This window comes from Electrophorus electricus, chromosome 26 (genome assembly GCF_041902795.1).
Source record: "Electrophorus electricus isolate QZ-2024a chromosome 26, ASM4190279v1, whole genome shotgun sequence".
Taxonomy (NCBI): domain Eukaryota; kingdom Metazoa; phylum Chordata; class Actinopteri; order Gymnotiformes; family Gymnotidae; genus Electrophorus; species Electrophorus electricus.
This window is the reverse complement of record NC_137522.1, coordinates 11005093-11028306: the sequence shown is the minus strand read 5'-3', so window position 1 is coordinate 11028306 and position 23214 is coordinate 11005093. Positions and strand designations below refer to the sequence as shown.

Genomic DNA, 23214 nt, shown 5'->3' with positions numbered 1-23214 from the left:
AGTGCAACTGTGAAGAGATAAAGGCCTACCTGATGTTCAACAGTTTCAGGGCATTGAGCAACACCCCCTTTTTCACGTCGTAATCGATCTTCTGATCGGTGCCGAAACTTGGTGCTCGATTAATCTGAAAGAGAAGTGAGGTGTGTTTTTAAAAAAATTATTTTATTCTCCTCACTTTCCAAATTAACACCCAGAGTGGCTTCTGAAGAACAAGATTTTCTTAGTTTAACATAAAGGTGGAAGCTACACTTGAAGGGAAAGGGGAGTCAGCGTGACCTTTGACCTTGTATACACACACATCCTGTCAGGTTGCAGGCATCTGTCACTTGATCAGCGCTAGCATCCCATCATTCAACGCACATCGTCTGCACTCCTCCCCACCCCCTGTCACTTACACCCGTTTCTTTGTGCTCAGCTAAAGCGCTTTCGCCAGCTTGCAGTCAGCATCCTCCTTCATGCCCCGCTGTCTGAGTGTTGCTTAGAACTAGGCTAAGTGTCATCTCCGCTGCACACTTATACTGGAAAAGGATCCAGTATATCTGGAGAGCGTATCATGCTTTGCCCTAATGAGGGGAACCGGTGAAGTCCATAACCTCCCCCACAACCCCCTCTGCTCCACCCACCCTAACCTCCAAAATCTCATAATAATGGCCCCCTTTCTTCTTAGAAGGTAAACAGTTGTCAGGGCACTGAATTCAAGTATCAAGTGTTATTTGTAACATGCCAAAATCAATTCTGTGCCCTGTCTCTCCAGATGGCCCAAGTGCTGCTCGGTGTAACAAAAGGACCGAAGGAACACACTGATTGAATTGCTGGCCACGGAAGAGGGAAAAAAACAGAAGGAGAAGCGAGGTCGGATAACAGTAGACGTGCCACCTCTAGAAGAACCGCGCCTCTCGGCAAAGGAGCTAAGACGCCTCCATCTGATGCATTCTTCTAGAACCTTCTTTTGCAACAAGGCGCCGACCTAGTTTTCATCCGCCAGCTGTATTTTCTTGTTGGCCTGACTGTGTCAGTACAGTAAAACCATTCAGCCTCAAGTCTCCTCATTCAATTCACAGCAACCTGAAAGGAATCCTGAGAGCACAAATTGTTTTTTATTTTTGCTTCCATCCTCCTCTGCTTAGATAAAGAGGTTTAGGGCACTTAGCAACCTGGGTCGAGTGGTTAAGAACACTCGGGGAGCCATGCCACCATGTGGGCCCCGCGTGCCATACAGATGCTGAATGCGTGGGGTGGAGGTGGGGTGGGGGGAGTGTTTTTATTGGGGTGGGGTGGGGGGGTTGATGCACAGCTGGAAAAAAAGAGCAGTCCAACTGCACCCCCAGTTCTGGCCGTGCGCATGCAGACGAAGCCTCAGCGGACCCTGAGTGAATCTAGCCCTCGCTGGATGCTAATCCGTCTCACAAAGGTGCTTAGTGGTGTGTGCCCAGCTTAGAAGCGAGCTGGAAGATAATATTTACATCACAACTGAGTGCCGGGGGCAAGCAACGGCGGGTGAAATCAATGAATTTACTGTACCAGCCGTAACCCTAGCAGCGGACGCTCTCGTTCGCTCGCTCACTCTCTCTCTCTCTCTCCGGGTGCGTTGTGCTATGCAGTGTTACCCCTCGGCGAGATGTGGCCCCCGCAGATGGACCACCTAACAAAGCAACAAAGGAGGCTCATCAGGTTCGGCGACCCGGGAGTTCCGCAGATTTAGCATGTCAGGCATTTAATGGCTCCTTTCTTAACCTCCGTTTCCCGCTCTTCGCTCGGGATATGCCAACCGGGCGGGTTAGGCAGCGGTGGGAGAGGAGGAGCCATCGGCGTGGCTCGGGCCGCACTGCGGACGGCACTGCAGGTGCTCAGAGCGCTCGGCTGAACTCACTCTGCTTCACAGGCCTCAGCGGGTGAGGGCGTCGGGGGCACGGGGCGGGCCGGGCTAGGCCGGGCCAGGCGCAGCCAGAGGGGGCCACGCAGGTCTGGGGTTAATGAACTCCTGGAGCCAGGAAAACTGCAATACACTCGTCCTCAAGCTAGGGCCTTGGACAGGAACTCCATAAAAATGTCTCTTTTAATAAACAATGTGTGTGTGACAGAAATCAGGAGGCGAAAATGTTTCAGCGTAGTAAAATGTTTTCCCCACTGCTGTATTTCTAAGACGTCCAATTAACGGTGTGGTTAAGGAGGGAGCTGTGTTGACTCATTCCACCTCCCCACCTGAGTATCTCTGGCGTTGATGCAAAAATAACCTGTCTGTGTTCCCAGAGCTAGTGGGGAGAGAGGAAGCCTCAATGATTCAATTTTTCTGCTCGATTAGTCCCACATGTATCAGCAATTTGGTTTGAGTTTACTTTGATGTACTAGTAGGTTAACGATCTTGATTATTGCCCTTCAAGCTAAAAGCACAGTGCCAGAGCTGAATTTTACAAGGTGATTTGAATATTCAAAGGAGTCGAGGAGCCAAATCTAAACATAATTTTTGCGTGTTCTGAACGCAGAGGCAACAAATTTAGGCGGGAAAAACGAAGGTCATGAGAGAACTGACTGAAATTTTTGTCATAAAAAAAAAATAAATCAGACTGGCATTTAAAAACTACAGTACAATAAATCTTTCAGTAACATAAGCTGGCTGTATCATGGCCACAGCAGAGTAAACAAACACCGCATTCTCAGATTCTTAGGGACCCAGGCACTCGGGGGTCCTGAAATGCCGGCCGCCAAACGCTTCGGCTACTCGCAATGCAAATCAGCGAGCGGAGAGAGGGCCGCTCCAGCCGGGTGCCCCGTGGAAGCCGTGCGGCTCTGCTTTCACCGCGTTATCAATCACTTTTTTGTTCCTTTGTCGCTTTTCGAGGGGGCTAATTCCAGCGCTGAAACTCTATAGCTGCCGCCGTGCCCGTTAAGGGTCAGAGAGCTAGCCAGGTCTGTAGCTCTTGAGGTCAAGCTGGCTCAGAAGGTTTCTACACACTCACACACACGTCCAGAGTCAAGGCCAAGCACACACACGCACACACAAACACAGCCTCCTGGGATGCTCATAGGTCTCCACTATATGATAAATGGCCAAATGACTGTTGTGGTTCCTCCACTGTATCACCCACCCTTAAGATGTCTATTTTCTAGGGAGCTACAGTAAAAAATGTAATTTAGTTTTTGTGCGGGCACAGATAAAGACAGACAGATGAATGGATCACTGTAATCATTTTTTAATACATTTTCCAATAGCCCCACATGGGAAAGCTAAATACTGCCATCTAGAGTTACCCAACCCATCAAAATAGAGCAGAGTGAGTTGTATAGATTAATCACAACCAGAGAAATCAAATAGAGGCGCTTAAACGTGCGAAGGGGAACTAAAACGTGCAGGAAAGTAAATTGGATAATATGGCGCACACTGCATTATTCATGATTACACAGTGATAAATTCCAAGTTTAAAAAAAAAAAAGTTTTGGGAAAAAAAAAGCCAATTTGAAAATTCTGTTTCATGTATGAATTCTCAGTGCTCAAAAGGCATGTATAACCAAATTCATGGAACCTTCAAAAAAAGTATGAAAATTATAGTGGGAGGGACATGGTCTACAAAATTTTTCTTATGGTACTTCGACATTGGTGCCACCTTCTCATGATCTTGTAAATAACAAAAGGTTTTTACATACATGTTCCAAATAAATGCCACTTTATATGTGATAAAATGAAGTTGTTTAAAAACCAAGCAAACTAACAGCAAAATTAAGAAAGGCTCTTTTGTGTACGAGCTAATGAGCTTTGTATTTGTGAGCCACATGAAGAGCCGATGGGGCTCTGTCTGCGATTGCCCTCTTAATTCAGATCGCTTACACTCACTCGTCCTGCACTGGAAGAAAGAGGTGAGCTCTGGCTTGCGTCGCCTGTGAAGGAAATGACGACCGAACTCATCTTGAAGCAATCGAGGTTGGAACGGTGGGCGGGTAAAGGGAGGAGAAGAAGAGAGGGAGAGAGGGTGAGGAGAAGAGAGATAGAGAGGTACTCCAGTCACTGGGTAGTCAACACCCCAACAAATGTTTCCTTCTCACGGCTGTTTCAGCGGTTGCCAATCAACCCCCCCCCCCATCATATACGCACACCACCACCCCACACACATATACACTTACTCAACTGCCCATCTCTCAAAAGGTGGTGATTAGGCCACAACTCCTAGTAAGCAACCCCTAATGACAGCGTCTCTTCTGCTGGGCACCACACTGGCAGCACATGGCGCCCTACGCGTACTTGGCGGGAACACAGCCTCTGCCGGTGGCAGCCCGACATAGGCAGGGGCCGGCCGCCCCGCTGCCTGGTTCTTTGTTCTCCCTCAGAAGTCGCACGTTGGCCAGGGGGCGGGAGGGCCGTGCACTGGCCTCTATCAGGGCTGCATTTCTGAGTGTGTTCCTGCAGACAGGGCTGGGCGGAGACGCGGCACAGCAACACTCTCCTGTTGCTCTCCGAGATCAGCTCTCCCAGCAGCCCTGCACTACAGCTCTAATTACTCCACTGGCTGAAGAAAGACTGCTTTCTTATGTTTTGTTTTGTTTTGGTTTTTTTTTCATTCAAGCAGCTGGATTTGTGTATGTTCCCCTACGTGTGTGTGTGTGTGTGTGTGTGTGTGTGTGTGTGTGTGTCTGTGTGTGTGTGTGTGTAGAATCCACAAACAAGAAGTAAGCCAGGTTTTAATGAGGCCGAACCCAGTGAGAGGTCTGATGCCCCTGTGTAGCGAGCCTGTGAGAGCCACCAAGCGAAATTCATAACCATAATAAATACCTTCCCGGTCAGAGTCCATGTTCACGGACCCAGGGCCACTCACTCAGTGGGCTGCTAGTCGGAGCACACGCTTTATCTAGGTCCCGCCCCTCCTCTTTCTCGCAGTCTATCTCTTCCTGTCTCTGTATCTCCGTGTGTGCCCTGAATATCTCCCTCTCCTCTTGCCCTTGCATTTCTCGTCATGCCAGCTTAACGGCTCTAGTGTGACCAGCTTCGGCAAAAGCTGGAAAGAATGCAGGAAGAAACAGAGAGGGAGCAATAGAGGAAGAAAGAGAGAGAGAGAGAGAGAGAGAGAGGAAGAGAGTGAGGGAGAGGGTGAGAGAGGAAGAGAGAGAGGGAGAGAGAGAGAGGAAGAGAGTGAGGGAGAGGGTGAGAGAGGAAGAGAGAGAGAGAGAGAGAGGAAGAGAGTGAGGGAGAGGGTGAGAGAGGAAGAGAGAGAGAGAGAGAGAGAGGAAGAGAGTGAGGGAGAGGGTGAGAGAGGAAGAGAGAGAGGGAGAGAGAGAGAGGAAGAGAGACGGAGAGGGTGAGAGAGGTAGAGAGCAGGAGTGAGAGTGGGAGAGAGAAAGCGTGAGAGGGAGAGGGGGAGAGACTGAAAAGTAAGAAAGAGAGAGAGAGAGAGAGAGAGAGAGAGAGAGTGAGAGGGCCCAGGGTGCAATGATATCAGTGTTGCACCACAGCATTTGACTAATGGGTGTTTGTGTCCCTCCGGACTCCTCCTGACCTATGGAGGGGGCCATCCTTCCTAGCAACCTGGACCACGGAATCAGCAGCTCTGATATTAGCATACCAACAGCGCACAGCCACAAAGCGCCAAACAACGGCGGCTGACCGCATCGAGCGCAGATCGGTGGCGATGTGTGGGCAAACGAGTGAAAGTGAGGTGGCTCGAGTTACGGCGGTCTGTGTGCCCCCCCGCCCGTGTAAATGGCCCAAATGTTTTGAATGTCAAAGGGAGGTAGCAAGCAGTGTTGAAAACCTGGGGAATTAAGATAAGGATCGCAACAAAAACCGCCTTTCGCTCAGCACGCCACAATGGTGTCTGTCTGACGAGCCCAAGCCTTGGAGTGCGCACTGCTGTTCTGCTCTCCCTAGACATGTGAAGAAGAAAGGAGCACTGAGAATGATTTTAGCAGGTGTGTGCTTGAACATGCTGGTGCAAATATTACAGCATATTTTAAATAGCACTCACTAGCCTGATTTAGTTTTTTTCCCTTTTTTGCCTCAGTTCATTTGATGTTTTGTAGTAGTTAATTGTGTGGCAGAGTACACTATACAGCCACCAGATAATGTTGTGTCTGATGTGTGTGTGTGTGTGTGTGTGTGTTTGTGTGCGTGTGTGGGGGTTTTTTTTGCCTTAGAACAGTAGCATTTACTATGGAGAAGTGCAGCTGATTATATTGTCAAAATATAAATAAATAAACAAACAGAAAAAGAATTACAATATAATTACAGAATGTGAGGTGCAAAACAGCCTTCTTTAAATTACACCAGTGAAAGAAGGAGAAAGAAAATTAAACAAGATATCATCTACCTTTCACGCACGTGTACATCTGAAATTGATTTGGGGCAAAGTTTTATTCCCTTGTTAGGATGAGGGACGCTGAGCGTTGCTCCATAGATTGAGGCTGGGCAGAAAAGGCTTGGCTAACAGCATTAGACGCTGAGGTCTGCGGCTCATCACAGAGACAGGCTAACCTACGTTGACACAAATATGGCAACCCAAAACTCTAGAATGTAAGTCATTTAGGCTTTATGTTTTTAGAGACAATTGCAATGTTAAAATTTCATAAAAATAGCTGTAGAAATAAATGTTAAAATAGCATGTAGAAATATATATATTTTTTAGAATAAATTATTTACTTTTAATGTTTAACTAATGCTTCTTTATACATTATTTTGGATAATTTTCTTTTTGCCAAGATTCTGTCTACATGTTAATGATATTTTACCTCAATAATTCTAATCATTATTATTATTTATATTATTATTGTTTGAATTCTTGAATTCCAGCTACTTCTCAAGTCAGGTCAAAAAATTAAAGTTATTTATTTATTTATTTTGAGTATTCATTTCATTTCATTTATTTATGTATTTGTATATTTATTCATTTATTTATTTACTTGTATTTGTGTATGCATATATAAATATATGCATGTATGTATAAAAAACTAAACAAATAAAACCTAGAAATAAATGTGAAAGTTTCAATGGCTAAAGATTCTGCTTTAAATTATCTAAATACACATATAAATGTAAATATAAAATTAAGTTTAAATATAAAAATACTGAACATAAAAAAATGTCGTTTTCTCAAAGTTGCATTCAGTCTATGCTGTCTCTACTGAAACTAAGTTTGGAAATGTCTCTTGACTAATCACTCGAAATCGGAAATAAATGTTCGTTGCCGTAAATGTAGCGTGAAAGAGAAACAGCTTTTTTTCCCCCTCTGTGCGGAACTTGCAGGGATGTTAATTGATGGGAGTTTGTGGTGAGCTGCTAGTAGCACCGAGGGATCATTAGCGCTGAAGTGTAACAACTGCATCTACCACTGTTTGCATTCTTTCCCAATTCACTGAGGCTCTAGGACATGCACAGAGGCGGCCCAGGAGTCGCCAGAGATCACCGCTGTCATTCAGCAGTGCGCACGTCTGAACCCAGGTACTGCCGTGACGACTGCGCCTCAAGGAAACAAAAAAACCTGACGGGAAAAGTCCCTATCCATTTAAACTTTCAAGCGTTTTGAAAGAAAAAGATTTACTCTGAGGGTTTACGCAACAGCAAAAACAAATAATTATCTCAGGCTTTTCACATCCTAGAGTCAACTAGCAGGGGGGGTGTGTCAGTGATGGTGGAAGGAGTGAAAAAGCCAAGCACTTTGGGTTAAAGGATTTAGGTCATGCTTTAACTGGCTGACATCACAGTGGGAGAGACTGAAAACCTGACATGGAACATTCTGGAACAAGTACGCCATAATTTATACCCAGACCCCCACCCCCCCAGCCATCCACACAAAAAGAAAGTGTTTCAGTAACAGTGGGCCCCAGCCATCACTGAACCTGAAGCCCTGACCCACATTATCCTGTCAGTCTCTGAGAACGTGAGCGAGTGAGAAGCAGACTGGATCTTAGTGTAACTGAAATCAGCCACATGTTTACATGATCAGTCAAACCCGAGAACGATGTGGTATCCACTTGACTATCGCAACTGCCATACAAGTAATGAGGTTTTTCCAACATGAAAGACACCAGACGGCTTTTTTATCGCTCCCTTCAAATCATCGATGTCCACATACCTGACACACATGCTACACCCTTATTGCCTAAATCTCCACAATTCCAAGAATTACACACTCTCAACGGGTGGCCCACAAAGGCGTTTCCTATTAAGCCACTACTACCAGTAAAAGCCCAGGAGAACAGTAGCTGGCCAAGTCAAACATTAATGTTTTGTAAGTGTGCACTTTAAGGCCAGAGCAAATGTCAGCTCGGAGTCGGTTCCCTGTTCTCTCTATTCAGTTTGACAATAGCTATAAAATTACTGTTATTTTAGTAACTCCAATATGACCACAAACAAAGGTCAGAACCAAAAAAAGAGATCCCTTTCAAGAATATTGACTTTCTTTAATAAATGAGTAATAAAATCTATTTTTCCAGATTTAGTCAGGTAACTCTCCTGGGAGCTGAAATCACCGCAGTAGAGCAAAGAGGAATGAAGAGGAGGAGGAGGATGAGGAGGGTGTGGGCACAGCCATACCTCCAGCAGCCATGGCTTCAGCTTGCGGTCCAGGATGATGTCAAAGCCCAGGACCTCGAAGCAGACGCTGTCGCTCCCTGGTGGCTGTCCCGGGCGGCACATGCGGTAGGCATGCAGGACGTGAGGCTCAGCCACGATCAGCGTCTTCACCACCAGCTCCTGCCGCGAGCACAAACAACCACAATCTCCAATTCAGCGCCAGCAGCTGACCTTCCAATGCGACTCGCCACCGAAATTTGCTCAGCCATCCACCATGGCCCGACCCAGCATCTCTGGAAGGGTAAGTCCTCCATGTCCTGCACATAGAGCACTTTCAGTGCAGGGCCGGGGGGCGGGGGAGGCTCAGCTACGGGGCCACTGATTAATAGAGCGGCATTAGCTCCCGTGTTGCCTAATGGGACGTGGTCTGCTTAATGTGTCAGGAAGGCGAGGCGGAGGGGCGAGGCAGGGGCCAGAGAGCTGGCCCCGGGGCGCCGGACGCTCTTATCACAGCCCAGGCAGGCTGGGGCGCCGCTGGAGGCCACAGAGCGGTGATCCTAACAGCTTAGCGTGCTCCACACTGGCAGGTACTGAGAGGCAGTCCAGGACGCAAGCCATGTACATAGAGTAGTTATTTGAGAGCCTGTGTGTGTGTGTGTGTGTGTGTGTCTGCGCTTGTCCCCCATGGAAATAAATGGGTGCGTTTATACAGGCCGGGGTCAAGCTTCAGATTAACAAGTCTTTAACAGTGAGGAATGCAGCCTGACCTGCTTTAACATTTCATCTTGAGCAGAACATATAAGCAGCAGTTTATCACATCCTCAGCCTCAAGCAGGATGAAAGCAGGCAGAGCGAGCATGAGCCACGGGGGAAATGATGTAACGAGTCTGATGTTTACAGACGGGAGGAGAAGTAAATAAACTGAGATCACCGAGCTCAGCCACCGTCAGGCCGGCCAGCAACCGGACCAAAACATTGTAGAGGAGGAAGGGAAGAGAGGAGAGGGGAGGGGTAGAGGTGACGACACGAAACGGGATCCTTCCGAGCAGGAGACGGGATGGAAGATGGGGAGGGGCAGGGGGTCGGGAGCGGAAAGCAGCCGTGGGGTAGGGGTTGGGGGACTGGGGGGGTCGTCGGGTGAGTGAAAGGGGATGTCGCCGTGGCGACTGTGGTGGAAAGCAGGCAAGCGCCGCCCGTTCTCTGTAATGGAGAGGAGTGTCAGAGAGGTGGAGGACGGTGAAATGACAGAGACAGGCCGAGGCCTCCTCTTAACGCGAAGAATGGCGCGCGGAGACGTTATGGCGAGGAAGGCGAACGTCTGCTGAGGGATGAGCTGGTAAAATGCACGAGCGCGGGACAAAAATAGAGACGGTGACAGATGGGGGGAGCAGGGGGTTTGGGGAAGAATGACAGCTCAAACTGTAGCCTGAACTGAAAACACAGACCAAGGGAAAGTTGCCTTCTGGTAAAGAGAAGTAAAGCATAGCTAAGGCATCAGGCTAAAGGTGTCAAGAACACATGGGCACTTTATTTGACACAGTGAAACACAGATGGACACGTCTTGGTAATAGATTAGTTAGATACCCATAATGCATAAATGTATTCTAAGACATAGGCAGCACAGCCAAAACTGACTAAGCATGTGAAACATATGCATGGATAGCTAGACAATTTGAAACATTCAAATGCACTGTAAGCCACCCTTTTCTGTGAACTATTATATATGTTACATGGTGAAGAAATTCCCTCTCGTATTTCAGTTTGTTTAAATGCAGGAGACTTACAGAAACATCTCCCCAGAATTTGGCGACGTCGTAGTCATTACTACGTAGGAACTCGGTGAACCAGCTTATGGATCGCTTGCTGCCTTTGTCCACTGTCTCATCCCGCTCGAAGTTCTCATTGTGTTTGTTCACGGAGTAATTGGTCAGGTGCATGTACAGCTGATTCTAACAGAATGATGAGAAAGAGCGCCATCTTAAGCAGAAGCCATCTACATCAATCACAAATCCAAACCATTAACCATCTGCGATGTATAATAAAAACAAAGTGATTCTGTATATTAACAGCGAACGAGGCTTCAACACTTTAATTGCATGTCTGTAATCACACTTAATAACACTCTGGTAATTTAGCCAGATGATCGCTGTCAGAGGCTTTTTTTGATCATCCGCGAATCTTTACAAAACCAGCGTGTAAATCAGTCTGAGACACGTAACAGGCTTGCAGTAGCTATGATGATGGGAGTACAGGCTGCTTGATTTCCTCTCAGTGTTCCTCACCAGGTTGGCCTCGCTGGGGGTGTGGTACTTCTCCGTGCCCATCCGCACCAAGCCGTCGTTGTAGAGGAAGACCCTCAGGGGATCACAGGAGGTGACGAGGATGTAAATCCGCAGGTCGAACTTGTAGCCCTCCATGAGGAAGGGCTTGTCCAAATACTCCTGCACGATGAAGTGGTCTTGCGCTGGGAGCTTCTCGCAATTCCGAATCAACGATATTCTGGGGTGAGGGGGATTCAAAAGGGTAACCAACAAGAAAAGTGCTACATACATATTTAAGAAGCTGTTACAGTGTTGGTATTGAATATGAATGTCTGGGCTACAACAGAAAGCCTGGGGTTTATTAAGTTGACGGCCTCTGTTGCTGGTCTACAGACCATGACTAGGCCCAGGTTAATAAGACCAGACGTTTTGGTCCATTTCAATCCCTGCAAGCATTTATTTGCTTTGGGGTGCTTGTCGCCGGCACTCAGACGTTATGGTACACAGACGACGGTGTCATTCGCCAATGGACGAGTACATGGAGAGGTGAACTGGTGGGTGTTTTGCAAACAGAGAGCCTTAGAAAAACCTCTCCAGACAGTAAAATATACTGCCATCAGCCAAAGTTAGCTTAATTGGTTATGTGCTTTTCCTACTCTGGTTTACATGAGCCTGAAATGTTTAGCCGAGGCTATAACTTTCCGGGTTCGCAGGCACTGTGGCACTCACCAGACGGGAAGAAAGCATTGTGAGTTACAGTTCATTTGTTCTGGGACCTATTAGAGCCAGCCACGTCACCCCTGCTGTGCTGCGCCTTCGACTGATACATCAAAAGTGGTCATGCTCGTCTTTTTGTTAACGTAATTAAAAGCAAATGCCTTAAATTAGACAATATGGAAGCGATTAATAAACTAATTGAAGTAAACACAATACCACAGTTCTCTTTGTGCAGGGAAAGAAATGTAGACCCAATTCTGCCTGCTCTGAGAAAACAAAATCTGTATATTAGTGCCCATTAAACTGGCCAAATCAGGGGAAAAAAAGAATCACATGGTTTCCATTATATATAGAGTACGAGTATTGTTTTATTACCAAGAAAATTTTGTTTTCAGCGTTTTCTCACATGCCCTGAGAAAAAAATACTTATTACATTTAAAAATAAATTCAAAATGAATAAATATAGCAAATATAGCAATAACATTCAAAGAACCAGTAGAAATTATGCTTTGCTAAAATGCTGCACATCATGTTCAAAAGTTGAAATAAATAAATGATTACATTTTGAAAGACCCTTGTATTGTATTGTTTTAAGACTGTAAATAGCCACCTAAAACGTTTGCCATCGGTGTTAGTTTTCATTTGGGCAAACTGATTAGTTTGATGCCTCTCAATGACGCATTCTACGACATACGTAGCACAACCATAACAGTGCTGATTTGAAAGCGTTGATATATAAACAACAATAGCTCAACAGTCAGTGCCAGAAACCCTGAGCAGCACCTCCATGCTACTGACCGCTTATCCCGACCACAATGACGCATTGCTCTTGACTGTATATTTGGCATTCTGCAGCCTGTCTCCACTCCCCTGAGCTGCACTACATCCGGACGGGGCTGGAGTTGTTTGCGGCTGTGGCAGCGAATCATATGACATGATTGATGAGCTCTGATGGCGGGTAATCAAAACCCACTTTGGCCGACTGGTTAATTTGGCACCAGTGGGGATCTCTCCTTCAAGCCTCCGACTCTCGCTCTCTTTCTCTCCCTCTCTTTCTCTCAACATGCCTAAGCTCAGACACAAACAATAAGTTCATTTAGTTTCCCGACTGGAAAATAAATTACAGAGGAAGATATAACTTCATTTCCCACGTCATGCTGCGCGTTTTCAAATTTAATCTCCCGCCTCTGAATGGACGAATTAAACTCATCTTCTTTCACTTTCATAATGTGTGCCGATAATTCAACATTTGATGACTTTTAGTTTTAATAAATACAGGCTTACTGTAGTATAAGACCATAAGTAATGCTCATATACCTGAAGGACAAAAAATAAAAATTTTTTTAAAAAGACGTCTGCTCATCCTTTGCTACATAATGCATGTCACTACCCCCATCTGTTGGTGTCCAGGAGAAATACAAGTCAAAATCAGAAACAATAACTCGAAAGGCTTTGCACGTGTTAAATGTGAATATCTTTAATCACAGTAATAATTATCTAATAAAGTAATTAAAATGAATGCGTGAAAAGAACGCTACCTACTCTAAAACTGGACATGAACAAGGCATCACTTCTCTCCTGTATGAGCTGGGCTGACAGCAAGGTGGGCTCACCTCCAAATACTCGTTAAAGAAGCCCAAATGGGAGATAATGAGGCAAAAGCTTTCTTAAAATGTTATCGTTAGCTATTATTTAGGCAAATAATGGCACTTTTAATCTATTCTGACTTTAAAATGCTGAAATCTGAACAATTATGTGAATAAGGTGAAACAGGCAACACCTTTCCTGTTTGCACTTTTGTTGATGTAATGGCTGTGTGACAGTAAGGTCCAAGTCCAAACATAAGTCTAAGAGCCCTCTGTGCAAAATAAGTAACGCAGAGAGAGTGAGAGAAAGACAGGGACAGACAGAAGTAGTGGGGCCAGACAGAGAGCACAAACTCCATTTGTAAGCTATTTATAGTCACCCCAGGACTCACGGATACTGGAGCAGGTGACTCCGTAATCACTAGCTGGGACCTTCAGTGTGGGCTGGGCTGCCGGCTAGCACGCCCTTGCAGTCAATTTATGGAAGATGGAGCAAAATTAAAACGAGCCTCGGCATACAAACGACTCTCGCCTCTCTTTTAAACACCTCTATTTAGCCAAAGCTCACATGCTCTTTCCATCGCAGCTTATGTCAGAGCCCGGAGGTGAACGTGGGGGTGGGGGTGTGGAGGGGCCGCGGGCCCTGGGGACCTACCCGTGACCCATGGCTCCGTTGGCGGGCTTCACAATGAATGTCTTCTGTTTGCGCTTGCGCCTCAGCTCCTTGGCGTAGTTCTGGAATTGAGTGTACTCGGCAGGGAAGATCCAGGTTTTGGGGATGAAGCTGTATTCATGAGGTTGGTTTTTAATCATCCTGTCCGGGGAAGAAAGAAGAAAAAGAACAGGGAAAAGAGTACGTCCCTCCACAGCTTTGCCTAGAAGAGTGCCTGGAGACCAGCGTCTGATGATGAATAAGCTGCTAATGTGTATTGTGATATTCATGCACAAGGTATAGTTGCGCTCATGTTTAAGCGAAGAGCATCTTACTTTGCCATGTTCCTTGCCAGACAGTCTTTTCGACAGATCTCCCCCATTCCGGGGAAATGGTTAATTCTCTGAGGGAAGAAAGACATGAGGGAAAATAATAATAGTTAGAGGGCATTTCAAAATTCACCTCTGAGCAGAAAAAAATGAACACATTAAAGCCAAAAACCTGAAGTGAGACTACTATGTTCTGACATTTATGCCCAATTACAGACTCCAAACAAAAGGAGACTGAGAAACCTTTCTTAACCCTTATTTAGTTTACCACATTATTTTTAATTTAAAACACACAAAAAAGACGATCAATCTCAACTCCAAGGACCAAAGTAATTGGTTCTGCATCAGAGCCCTTGCAATTGTAGGTAGTGACAGATGAATGAATTGCTTGAATGCAGCAAGGGCCAGAAGAGAAGGTATTAAAAAAAAGTGGGTTTTTCTGTATTCTTTCAGCAAATGAGGCTGAACAGGGCTGTTAATTAGGCCTGTATGAACTACAGCTTGACAGCAAACTTTCAGAGCAAATCACAGGAAAGCAACGGAGGGCGGGAAAGCCGAGAACGTGCAGTTGAGGGAGTGTGAAAGGAATCTGATTTTCCGGATGAGACAGCCGTAACGAAGACGGGCCAGTCTGGAAACGCTCGGCAGAAAGAGCTCGGAGCGCAGCACAGCACGGGGGGTGGGTGGGAGGGGGGACGTTACAAGCGTGAAAATCAAGCCCACCTGTTTGGAGTATTTTCCTTTCCCACTCTGTAATCTCATGATATGTGAAGCTGAAAAGAGAAGTGGCTCACCGAGGGGACAGCTGCTGGCTGAAGCAGATGGATTGTGCTGCCTTACAGTGACCACACCAGAGCTGAAGTGACATGGAAGTATTAACGCAAAAGCTGCTGAAAGCTCAGCCATCCCAGTTCCTGTCTCGTACCTTCACAAACAGGTCCTGGACTAATCACAAAGCAGCACTTCAAGCCACTCCAATTGTGAATATTTAGGCCACATACTAACAGGGCAGAGGAGAGTCGCGAAAGATATTGCCAGTGAGTATGTATATAAGTTTTGTACATTTTCTTTACAGCTACACCGTCAGACAGCAGTCAACCCAATCTGGATTACTGCTCCTCGTCATGACACTGCAGCCAGATTGTTTCCTATGTGTATTCCTTGCCAGGCCTGTGCCATAGAGAAAGGGGCTGGGAAATGTTAACATGCAAGCTATTCATATCATAAATCACTGGGACAGTAATACTTTTTTGTAGCTTTGGAGCATGCTTGATGTACAGTTACCCCATTTTAAGACATCAAAGGCTGACCTTTTTTTCATGAAATATGTCTGATATGGTTTTTGTTAACCGGGGGAGGGAGACAAATGATTTTCTCATATACTTGGCATTGTTATTTGTTAGATCTAGCCGCCTCAACCTATCGGTCGTACTGAAATTAGGTTCTTTTGCCCACACAGAGCACACACAGTGAAAGACAAAGCCTTTCAGGGGCTGTGCTTGCTTTCTCATACCCCCCGTAGCATCCATCGAATTTCAGACGTGAACAGAAGGAGGTGATTCACTGCGGCCCGCTATTGACCCATCCGCAGCTGTACCCCGTCTTACACATGCTGCGTGGTTAAGAGTGACTGACAGCTGGGCAGGCCGGGCTGACGGGTCTGCTGCTGCAGGAGGGCTGGCAGAGTCGTAGAGCCTCCCCCCACCCCGCTGCCCCCCAAGCCCACCTCCCCTCTTCTCCTCTCTCCGCCAAATGTGGACACATGCATGGGGTTCACACAGAGTAGTCAAGGAGCTGCAGGAAACTCAAGCCATGAATCATCTAGCCCTCATGGAGTCATGCTCACACATACAGACAGACACACACACACACAAACAGATGCACACACAGATACTCTGCTTTTGTTTTAATCTCAAGTAACAGTACACTTTAGAAGCCTATGTGCTACAGGTGATTGTATCATGACCTTCAAGGTATCACTGACTTCCTTTCCCTGGCCCTGATTCGCTGGAGCCAGCATTTCCAGCCAGCTGCTCTACCTGGTAGTTCCTGAGCTCAGCGATTTTCTCATGCTGCACAGCAGAGTCGCTCCAGATGAGGTTGGCTGTCTCGTCCTCGTCTCTGGTTTTATGGAAAGCCAACTCCCCAATCACTATACGAACTACACACAAAAAAAGCAAAGAAAAAAAAGCTATATATCACATTACCATACATTATATTAGCCATGCTTCTAGTGGGAATTGCATATTTCTGGCTGCCTTTAGAGTAAAGCTTACTCAAAGATTTCCATATGTAAAGGCTAAAAACTTCTCCAGTCATTCTATCATGAAGTCGGATGACCTTCTATTATATGGGTAAGGACTGTGACTGTTCAGGTCTGCTGGAGCATTAGATCTTATGGATGAATTGTTTCAAAACCATATTTACTACCAGTTCACCAGATGGCAAGTACCCTACAGAAATGTCTTTTTTCAAGGAGACAAATGAGTGGCTTATAATGCATTCAAATCCCAATGGTAGCTGTAAGTCTAAGATAGGTGGCGTCTGAATTTGGACTATAATCCAATGACTATTCATTACTAAGCCACTAATAAAAGCTTTATATCCCCTTATGAAACAGGGTTTAAGTTACTCCTCCAGCCCTCAAAAACCTTACAGATGCAATGTATAATATTATGTAGCCATATTTTTGCTTGAAAAAAACCCTTACTTTAGCCTCAATTTTTCATGGCACTTCAAGTGGTATTTCAAACCAATGACTGTCTCAATTATCACAAGGAAGTTAGCGTTAAAACTTGTTTTGGTTGTAATATGATATCTTCCTCTGCAATATAAACCTCATTCAGTTGAAAAACCTCATTGTGTCATTGCCACTTAGACTAGAGCACTTTAAAGTCCAATTAGTGCTACGTCAAGGGACATGACAGGGCCAAGGAGTAGATCTTTGTTTGTTTCTGTGCCGGTGTGTTTGAACAGCCTAAGCCAAAGCAAGTCCTGTGATAAGAGCACTAACATGACATGCTAATAACTTCCAACACTCCCACCGAAAGCATTGCGTCTGCTAAATTTTCCAGTAACATAATTACGCTCAGTGTGACTACACAAAATCACTGTATGCCTGCAAAAATCAACAATAAATACCATTTTTCTGATTTTTAGCAAAAAGAGAAAGATATACACTAGAAACGGGTTTCTACTAAACAAAATGATGGTAAACTATAAAATAAAAAATCCTTATTATGATAATTTAACATTCTCTTTCATTAGTGGTAGCACTGCTATTTTCTCAAACTTAACACACTGGAAAACTGTAATGTTGTGAGATTGGTCTGCTTTTCTTTTTCTTTTTTTTACCTATCTCATATTTTGTTCCTGCCACATTGGCAGTGATTATGCCTTTCTTCTTCTTAGTGCGGACCTTCCTCTTCACTCCATTCTGATTGGACAGTGCTGGCCGCACGTTCACGGGGGTCGTCCCTTGATCCTCTGTGGGAAATCCGGTCAGTGTTAAGGTGGGTTGTAAAACAAGCCTGAGGAAGAGGTGACTTCACAAACCACAGCCTGTTACTACAATTGCTAGCATTACCTGCAGCTAACGTGCGTGCAGGTAAAGCTCCTGCGTGGCTGGCTGGTGAGCGGCACGGCTCTACCTCGGGTCAGGAGGATGGAGCCACACTCACCTCCATCGTCGGCGAGCGACGGCATGTCACGGGCGGACAGGTCAAAGGCCGCAGAGCTCTCCTCCGCCAGGCCTCTCGGGCACTCCAGCACAGCTTGGCACGGATCTACTTTGTCTCCCCTGTCTGCACGGAGGTGCGCCCCAAGGGCCACAGGCTGAAGAGGCCCCGAGCCTCCGGCCTCGTTGGGACTCTCTCTCTCACTCTCCGCCGGTGCTGGGGAAGGGAAGGGATGGGGGAGAAGGACAGGAAAGGGGGCCGGGCTTTTTCCTCCCAGGCAGCGTAACCACAGTACATTTATAAGGACGGACAGATGGACGGAGAAGGTGTCTGTCGAGAAAAAATAATGGGGGGAGGGGGGGGGGTGCATCAGAAAGAAAGTGTCACTTATGTTAGAGAAGCGTAGGAAAATTGCAGTGAAAGGGGGTGAGCGCAAGGGCCACAGTCGTGTTTGATGTGCTGCTCAAGCCGTTCTGAGACATATCAGTCAAGATGACATGCGTGGTTTCGCCCGGCCGATCAGCCTTAGACGCTGATGGGCGTTGGTTGGAGCCCAGCACTTGAGTGAAGATTCAGTGGCTGGTAAGTGCAGATGACAACTTTCTGTCTTCTGTCTGTCAGATGAAACATTAATGCAGCTGTCTAATGAAGAGCTTTGGTTTTGCTTTTTTTTAAGCTCCAAGGCTCACTTGTAAAGACTGCAGTCTGTGATAAATCATGAGGTCCTTGAAAGCATATTGTGGGTTTGTTTGTCTTAGTGTCTTTTATCCTACCTTCTGGACCTGATTTAAAATTTAATTTGAAGTATGAGTGTTCCAGACCTTTTCTTTCTGAAACCAAGTACTGGTTGTGTAAAATGGATTGATCAACCCTGACCTCTAGTGGTTCATTTTTTAAATGCTTTCACATGTACCCACATACACAAAAGAACCTACACTACCTATACAACACAAGACTATGTCAATAAAAAATGAAGGCATGTGACTGAAATCCCCCCAAAAATCCACTAAAGAGTTTATTTAAAGCTGTTTTCAAAGTGTGCTTAAGTTGAACAATCCATTCAGTTCACCTTGTACACTTTAACCCTTCTGCTACCTCTCCCTTTCGTTAATACAACAAAGGAGGTCACGCACTCTTACTCTTTTCTTCAGAGCAAATGCAGGACCAGGTTGAGAATCGTGGGCTATAATTACACGGTGAATGCTCCTCACTGAACAGGAAGAAACCAAAGCGGAGGCTGCAGAAGGACCGGCGGGCTGCTGGCTGGGGCTGGCCGTCCCCGAGGTGGCGCGCTGATGAACAGGCCTAACACGCTGCCATCAACAGCCTAATCCATTCACTCTGCCATCCCATTAAATCCATGCATCCATGCTATCTCTTTAGTGCTCCCTTCCCCCATCTCCACCCACCCCCCACTCTCACTCTGCCAATTCAGCAAAAAAAAAAAAAAGCTTTCAAATGTGGCTATGCCATTTCCCCAGAGGACCAGAGGCCGCCTGACAGATATTCAATACTGTACTCTATAATGATCCAGCCATGCTCAATCGATTATCAAGAAATATGTGGTGTGGCATGTCCCCCACATATCCGCACAGTGTCAGTTTAAATAGGGCCACATGAAGAGAGACCTGCTACTCGGCTGGTCATATGTTCATCGTGTTCTTCCTTCTTTTACATTCCTCTGAATTGACTTCGGCACTTCTGCTATCATTTTTGCAGCAATGTTATCGAAAGGCGATAACTGAGCAGGATAAGACACACAAAACCTCAATACAGCTTAGCCTGAGACACCAGTTCTGTTTTCAAAGAACTATTCAAGGTAACATGATGAAGTATATTTAATAGGCCAAATCATTTTTTAAAACATCTTTATATATGGAGTCATTATTTTTTCACTTTTTCACTTCTGCACTCTTTTGCTATTGAATGCAAATGCTGTCGCGTGTTTGCACTCAGTGCAGATTTAGCATTTCAAAGCCTGGCTGAGTCAGCTATAAGTGAGCAAGTAAGTAACCTTTGATCCACATCAAAAGAACTAATCACTTAAAGATCAACAAATATTTGCAGATATGTGTGAAATATGTCTCTTTCAAATGCAAGTGGACCAGAGAAGTACTTTAAGTGCACTCGTGTGAACTGTACTACAAATTCAGTGGCTTTCTGCACACTGGTGAAGTTAATGTTCACAGGCACATCTGGACCGCAGGCAACGTTTTTATTGTGATTTATCTCTTCACTTTTTCTCTTTAATGCTGCACCTGATTTATCCATGTAGCTACGCTTTTATCCTTGTCTACATAAAACATCTTGAATGACCTATGTGCATGTGCATCAAACAAATAAACGTGCCTTGTCTAATCTCGCTTTCTGTTTAAAGTGGGCATCCAACCTGATTTTACAAAACATGAACGCACATGAAACCATATAAAAATGTTGATCACCTTTTTAACCTAGCGCACAGAAAAACATCTGTAAGCTGAAGCTACCAAATGTTGTCACAAAGTCACAGATTTACAGGACTGTAATGATAATTATTTTAGAGATTTTTTTCTCATACTGGAAGCCACTTAATAACCTTTACCATAAGAGAAATAACAGTTCCAAATAGTAAAAAATAGGATCCTAGTCAATCATGTTGTTACCTTAATTGTCAATCAGTAAAAAATAAAACCTCCCACAAAGACTCCTGATTGGGGTCGCGTCTATTGCAAAAAAGAAAGACGTCATACTTGGATACAGCTGTAGAAACTGCTGCAAATTACATTCACAGTATAGCTCTACCGCTGGAGTTTCACCAAGCTCCTGAACTGAGAGATGTTTTCTATTTTGCCAGGTTGTGGATCAGTATAAATGCAACATATAGAATCCAGTGAGTGATACACAAAGAACCCAGTGTAGGAGGAAGCCCTAGCGCACAGGCACTGACTCACTTAGGCAGTACCACATGAGATCAGGCCTCACAGCAGAGACAAAGCTTCACTGTCAGTGAGCTCATAACGTCACTCAGCATAGTAACCAAGATGACAAAAAAATATTCTCTGGTTGGGGGGGGGTCATGATTGGAGTGGTGATTTAGAAACAGCTTTCAAAAAACACAGCTTAATCTGTTTCACCTGTGAAAGGTTTTTCTTACTTAAAAGTGGTAATATTGTATTATATGATAATTAGCTGTAGTGTTTATAAATTGTTAATAAGCAAAAGTATTTTTAAATAAGTTCATATTTAAAACTGGAATGACACAGTTGCTCTATGTGTTTCCATGTATCTCAGTATTGCACAAAGAAAACACAGGAACACAAATTAAAGACACATGCCTTAATCAATTTCACAGTCCTTTCACCAGTCTTAGTCACTGAAGAGGTTCACCCTCTGTTCAGCCACACCTCTCTCCACAACCTCTCCCAAAGACGTGCCCTTAGCACTTAGCTGAGTGCTTAGTGCTTCATTTTAAGTTGCTCATTACAGAGCCCAGGAGATTCAGAGCTTATTTCCCCTGTAGAGCAGTTATTTTAGCAATAGCTATCAGAATATGAAAACAGCTTAGCTATATGTTCCGAAAATAAAATGCTTACAGTAGCTTTAACCATATAATACTGGCAGAGGGTTAAGGTGGGAAATCGTGGAATATACCAGATTAAGCAAAGACCACATACTATTAGATTTAAGAATTCAGCAACTTGAACTCTTATTGTATCATTTGGCCTGCACAATTAACATTACCATTACACAATATCACACTGTGGTTTCTGCAATCCATAGTCACAATGCCACCATTAGAATGAGCTTTGTTAGTGAAATAGTCAATGCACAATATTTCAACCTTTCTAGTCAAAACAGCATATTTCACATCAAGTAAGTGTTCTAGTTCGATTTACTATGTGCCATGTGTGCTCTGACAGATTTCAAAAGTCTCTGTTGAATTCTCTGTCTCTGTTGAATTCACTTGACTAAATCACAACTTGGAACAATACAAATGATTACTGAGCAAGAGTGTAACACACAGGTGTGCCCAGTTTAAGGTCTCCCTTTATTAGAAAACATTTAAAGGTGACAGTGAATCATTTAATATAAACTTTTGAACCAAAACATACTATTTCTGGAAAAATTACTAATATTTGGTTTTGTGATCATAACCCACAACCAACAATTATGTAAGTGGTATCTAATTATTAATCTAAATTAACTAAAAATAAAAATAAAATAAAACTGTGCCTTGTTCAGGCAAGATGAAAGATTTTGCAATATCATCATATCAAAACTTAAAATAGGCTAGCATATGTTATTATAACATAAAAGATTACTTACCTATTATCTTTCAGGTTATTGCAATCTGACATACTATAGACTTGATGAATAAGCCGCAGCACGTGATAGCGAACACTGCATTTAAAGCACAGGGTTTTGTGGTTCCTGCGTGTCCACAAAACCTCTTTGTCACCACCTAAGCCCTGATATGAAGTGGTACCAACTGTAATTGTAGTTAGACTAAATGTACTTCAGTCTAGCCTATACTTACCTAGCAAATCTATATTTACAGCATTTAGCTGACACATTAATCCAAAGCAATTTTACAATTATGACTGAGTATAAATTGAGCAATTGAGGGGCCCAACAGCAGCAATGTTGGCAATGGTTGAACCAGCAACCTTCCAGCAACAAGTCAAGTACCTTAACCACTGAGCTACCACTGCAATAAACAATATGTGCTAGTTTGTTAAACAACATAAACAATACCCTACAATAAGTACTAATTTAGTCAGTCAATATGGGAGCAGGGTTAGTTGTCCTTTAAATATTCTGCAATGGATTTAGCTACACACACACACACACACACACACACACACACACACACACACACACACACACACACACACACACACACACACACATACATATATATATATATATATATATATATATATACACACATACAGTGAGAGAGAGAAAGAGAGAGAGAGAGAGAGAGAGAGAGAGAGATTAAAATTGTATATAAAGCCTATATATACTGCATGACTAGGTAACTAGGTGTGTGTGTGTGTGTGTGTGTGTGTGTGTGTATGTATATATATATATATATATATATATATATATATATATAGAGAGAGAGAGAGAGAGAGAGAGAGAGAGAGAGAGAGAGAGCAAGATTCAGATTTGGACTGAAAAATAACAATGTTGGCTCACTGGCTAAATGGTTTATACCATTTAGCCAGTGAGCCAACAATGTTATTTTTCAGTCCAAAAGCAGGTTTCTAACTTAATGTTTAAAGAAATATCTAGCCATTCCTATTTTAACTACTTAATCTAAAAGCTTTTTTAAGCTTTTAAGCTGTCATAAACTATCTCTGCTTTAAGTGGAATAAGATATTTCTGCATTATTGGTTTATGAAATCTGGTTTATGGCTTTTGGCTTATTGGCTTATGAAAATTGCCATTCCACCTCAGTAGTCAAATTGAATGTGCATACTTTACATATTTCACCAAAAATCTCTAGTATTGTT

At 44.3% G+C, this 23214-nt stretch overlaps 1 protein-coding gene across 5 annotated transcripts in view; it reads right to left on the bottom strand.

Moving 5' to 3' along the window:
- The window catches only part of ttll7 (tubulin tyrosine ligase-like family, member 7), a 45976-nt gene that overhangs the window by 20984 nt on the left and 1778 nt on the right, over positions 1-23214 (bottom strand). For 3 of the 5 annotated variants that reach the window (XR_014120070.1, XM_081708342.1, XM_081708345.1), the window contains exons 2-10: positions 17720-18046; positions 17394-17525; positions 16079-16200; positions 14046-14113; positions 13714-13872; positions 10777-10993; positions 10279-10443; positions 8516-8674; positions 30-124 (exon numbers count right to left, since the gene is read on the bottom strand). Coding sequence is in view for 4 of the 5 variants with exons in the window: in XM_081708342.1 (XP_081564468.1) it covers positions 30-124; positions 8516-8674; positions 10279-10443; positions 10777-10993; positions 13714-13872; positions 14046-14113; positions 16079-16200; positions 17394-17525; positions 17720-17744 (1142 nt within the window). In the remaining variant the exon portion in view is untranslated. Of the gene's footprint in view, positions 1-29; positions 125-8515; positions 8675-10278; positions 10444-10776; positions 10994-13713; positions 13873-14045; positions 14114-16078; positions 16201-17393; positions 17526-17719; positions 18047-20358; positions 22529-23214 lie in introns of all 5 variants that reach the window. The other 2 variants (XM_081708343.1, XM_081708344.1) reach the window with 2 other exon arrangements.